General features: G+C 48.5%; 1 protein-coding gene across 1 annotated transcript; it reads left to right on the forward strand.

The window, feature by feature from the left end:
• The first annotated feature begins 562 nt into the window (after positions 1-562).
• Positions 563-3,209, forward strand: CXCR4 (C-X-C motif chemokine receptor 4). The gene is made up of 2 exons (XM_083841310.1): positions 563-696; positions 1,615-3,209. The coding sequence occupies exons 1-2, from the start codon at positions 658-660 to the stop codon at positions 2,674-2,676; spliced, it is 1,101 nt and encodes a 366-aa protein (XP_083697436.1). The 5' UTR covers positions 563-657; the 3' UTR covers positions 2,677-3,209.
• The last annotated feature ends 1,160 nt before the right edge of the window (positions 3,210-4,369 follow it).

Genomic DNA, 4,369 nt, shown 5'->3' on the forward strand with positions numbered 1-4,369 from the left:
GCAAATAAAGAAAAATAAAGAAACTGGTGTTCACTATTTTTAGATGACGAGACACTAAGCATGCAAATCCACGATGTGAGATGAAGTTGGCGGCTCGTTTTATTCTCTTCCCATTTCCTATTGTTCCACTTTACCCTATTGTCTCCTGACCGCTCACACCGCCCGCAGCGCCCCGCAGCTTTTGCCCCCCCCGAGCCCCGAGATGCTCGGCACCTGCAGCTCCTCCCCGGCCTCCCGACCCCAACCCCGGGATGCGAGGGGCTGCGGGGGGACCCTCGGAGCTGGGACCGTGCCCTCACCCCCTGCCCCTCTCTGCCAGCAGGGACGGCAGCAGCCAGCCCCTTGTCACCAGGGCACTCGGGGACCGCTCTTTCCTCCTCCTCCTCCTCCTCCTCGTCGTCCTCCTCCCTCAGCGGCCTCACCCCGGCTGCCCGGGACCCCCGGGGGGACTCTCCCCGCGGCGGACAGACCCCCCCGGAGGGCTCAGCGCCCCGCCAGCCGCCACCATGCGGACAAAGGGCGGCCCGAGGCCGGGCCCCGCTGCCACCCGTCGGGGAGGAGCCAGGCGGGGGCTGCCCCCGGGGCGGGGGGGGGGGGCGGCGGGGAACTGATAAAGGGCCGCGTCCCGCCGGGGCGGCTGCCAGAGGAGAGCTCGGCATGGCTCGGAGCATGGACACCAGCCTCGACAGCCTGGATGTAAGTGACGGGGGGCATCGCCCAGAGGGACGGGGGGTGCTCTCTCCCCGCTTCGCCCTCTGCGGGACCAAGGGGGCGACGCGAAGCCGGGGAGGGTCGGCCCCGCTGTCCGCGGTGCCCTGGGGCTCCGTGAGGGGTCCCGGCATCTTCCCTGAGGGCTCCGGCTTCGGGCGGTGCCCCCTTAGCGCTGGGTGCCCCCGGGCTTCGCCGCCTGCCGCCCCCCGACGGGGCTGTGAGGGGCCAGGTGGCAGCCGCCCCGCCGCCCCTCAGCCGCCCCTCCGCGCCGTGCCCCGAGCCGTTGGTGGTTTCCGGGCGCGCTTTTCGTGCCCTCGCCAGAATTTCGCTTCCTTTTTCCACCGCTCGCCTCAGGCCGGCCGCCCCCCGCGGCACGGCGCCCGGGGGGAGCCCCTCCCGTCCCTGCGCGCCCCCCGCGGGCAGCCCCGGCTGCCGCTTGTCCCCTGTGCACCGCCACCCCGGTACCCGCTCCGCTCCTCCTCCGCCCCGTCCCCTTGGCGGGGCTCAGGGGGACCGTCCCGGTGTAACTGCGTTGCGGCTGCTCGCTCCCGTTGGCGGTAGGCGTGCAGTTAGCGCTGAGGTGTCCTGAGGGGAGGCTGGCTCACGGGCGGCCCTTAGCGAGCCCTGTCCCTTCCATCCCGTCCTCAGTTACAGGATCCTACCCCTCAGAGAAGGACAACAAAGCAAGTTTTTTCTTGACTAGCTCCTATTTGCTGAACGCTTTATATAAATCGTACATATATATACATTAGGTATATAAATAGCATTTATGTGGTTTTCAAAAAGTTTGCCTCTTTGTGGTGATAGAGACTGCTTAGTGTCCTAACAAGTCAGATAGCATGTTACATAGAGTGAGCCTTCCTAAAAGTGCTAACATCTAATTTTATTTTACTTTTTTTTCAGCTGTCCTCCGGGTTAATCATTGAATTTTCTGATAATGGCACGGATGAGATTGGCTCAGGTGACTACGGAGACTATGGAGAGCCATGCTTCCAGCATGAAAACGCTGATTTCAACCGGATCTTCTTGCCGACTATCTACTCCATCATCTTCCTAACGGGAATAATCGGGAATGGATTGGTTATTGTTGTTATGGGCTACCAGAAGAAGCAGAGAAGCATGACTGATAAATACAGGCTGCACCTCTCTGTGGCTGACCTCCTTTTCGTCATCACCTTGCCGTTCTGGTCTGTGGATGCGGCAATAAGCTGGTACTTTGGGAATGTTCTGTGTAAGGCAGTTCACGTCATTTACACAGTCAACCTCTATAGCAGTGTCTTGATTTTGGCCTTTATAAGTTTAGATCGTTACCTGGCAATAGTCCATGCCACCAACAGCCAGCGCCCACGAAAGCTGTTGGCTGAGAAGGTGGTGTATGTAGGCGTGTGGTTACCCGCTGTGCTTTTGACAGTGCCTGATATAATTTTTGCCAGTACTAGTGAAGTAGAAGGAAAGTATCTATGTGATCGCATGTACCCTCATGAAAACTGGCTGATTTCGTTCAGATTTCAGCATATCTTGGTAGGACTTGTCTTGCCTGGTCTGATAATCCTGACGTGCTACTGTATTATAATATCTAAGCTGTCACATTCAAAAGGCCACCAGAAGCGCAAAGCCTTGAAGACAACAGTCATCCTCATCCTCGCCTTCTTTGCCTGCTGGCTGCCGTATTACATTGGCATCAGCATAGATACATTCATCTTGCTTGGAGTCATCAGACATCGCTGCAGCTTGGAGACGATCGTGCATAAATGGATCTCCATTACAGAAGCCCTAGCATTCTTCCATTGCTGCCTGAATCCGATTCTCTATGCCTTCCTGGGTGCCAAATTCAAGACATCAGCACAAAACGCCTTGACATCAGTTAGCAGAGGATCAAGCCTCAAGATTCTGTCAAAAAGCAAACGTGGGGGACATTCTTCTGTTTCTACAGAGTCGGAGTCTTCAAGTTTCCACTCCAGCTAACACTGCCCCTTGCCATCATTTTATAAAGAGACACTTTAAAAGTTGCTCAAGAATGAGACTGACCATAATGTACAGATTTATTTACAGTTGGATTTTTTTATTGTTTCTTTTAGTCTCTGTGGAGTTTAATTGACTTATTTATATAAAACTTTCGTATTGATGATAAACTGTCTAGGCAGGTCCTGTGGACAAGTGGTTAGTTCACAAAAGTTTTAGTGCTTGTTTGTATAGATATGTGAACTAACCACTTCTGGGTTGTAGCAAGTGGCTGTTAAAAGTTTAGAAAATATTTCTCTGTTGTTTATATGTAAATGTTTTCAGTGTTGCTGTTAAATTCTTAAAAAAAGAAAACTTTTGCTGGAGATTTTTACCTTACTACAAGATGTTTGGTTTACAATAGCTTAACTCTGCTGTAGAAATGGCACTTATAACCAAAGCCGCCTCTGTTACATGCTAGGTTTTTTTCCCCATTCTCAGTAGCTGATGGTTTGCAAACTTTTCTGTTCAAGGTAAATAAAAGTATATGACAAAAAGTTATTTTGAGTGGTATTTTTATTTCAGGTTAAATGTTTTTCTCAATGCTTTTAAGTACAATACTCACTGCACAATAATTTTGAAAACTGCATGGCTCTTAGATGAATAGGGGGAAAACGAGTTTCAGTACATACTAATTGTTCAGTTGACACCTGTGAGTTGTAGATCGTTTGTTGTTTTTTTTTTAACCAGAATGCATTTACTCCAGTTAACGTTTTCTTTAGAATGACTTAAACTATCACTTGAAACAAAGAGATTTTTGAGAGCAAAACATCCACAAATGAAAAGCCATCTAGTCAAGCACTTGCTAAGCTCTACAGCCTCTGAAGTGTCAAACCAAGAGTACTGCATGTGACTAACCTTCACACCATGCATATAAAGTCAATGCTACATTTATTCTGCATTGTACTATTCTAAGTTTAATTTCACATGCTAACAGTAATCAAAAGTAGCTGAATGAAAGACATATTATTATTTGACCTTGTTTGAACTAAAGTCCTTGGGTTATCTCTACTGTGGAAGGTATTCTCTGCAGAGCTTTCCCTGTCCCATCTACATCCACATTTTCTTAATATAACCCTGTTGATTTTCTTTTAAAAAATGGTACATAATGGATTTTTTAACTTTTTTTTTTTAGGAGGAACTAGCCAGACTGTAGAATTTCCAATAGCTAATCTTCTCTAAGTTAGCCATCTCTTCATGTTAGAGTATGTTCAAAAGTAATAAATACGCAAGAGGAAAGAGTCATTGGGAATATTTGTATGTTTTTACACTAAAAACAAACACAACTGCTACTTATCTAAATAGTAAACACTTTGGTAGTCTTCTGAAAAAGCAAAAAATAAACAATGCTATTTCTCACAAAGAACTTAAGTGAAATGAACAACATGGATATTTTGGTGATATAACTCAGAAAGAATGTCCTTCCATAAGCACAGCAACTGAATGTATGTCCCATCATGTTAAACCATGTATTAAATTGTATGTTTTATTTTAGATATTTTCATAAATGCAAGACCTTTCTGTTTTCACCTCCCCTGCTCTTCAGTCAGGAAGCTGCAGCACCTTGGCTGCATCCTGCATGCTTGCAATGACGTTTTGCAATAGTCATTTGATTTTGCGTTGAGCTGACGCAGTTTGCTGAATCAGCACAAAGCTA

This window comes from Anser anser (assembly GCF_964211835.1).
Source record: "Anser anser genome assembly, chromosome: 6".
Classification (NCBI taxonomy): Eukaryota; Metazoa; Chordata; class Aves; order Anseriformes; family Anatidae; genus Anser; species Anser anser.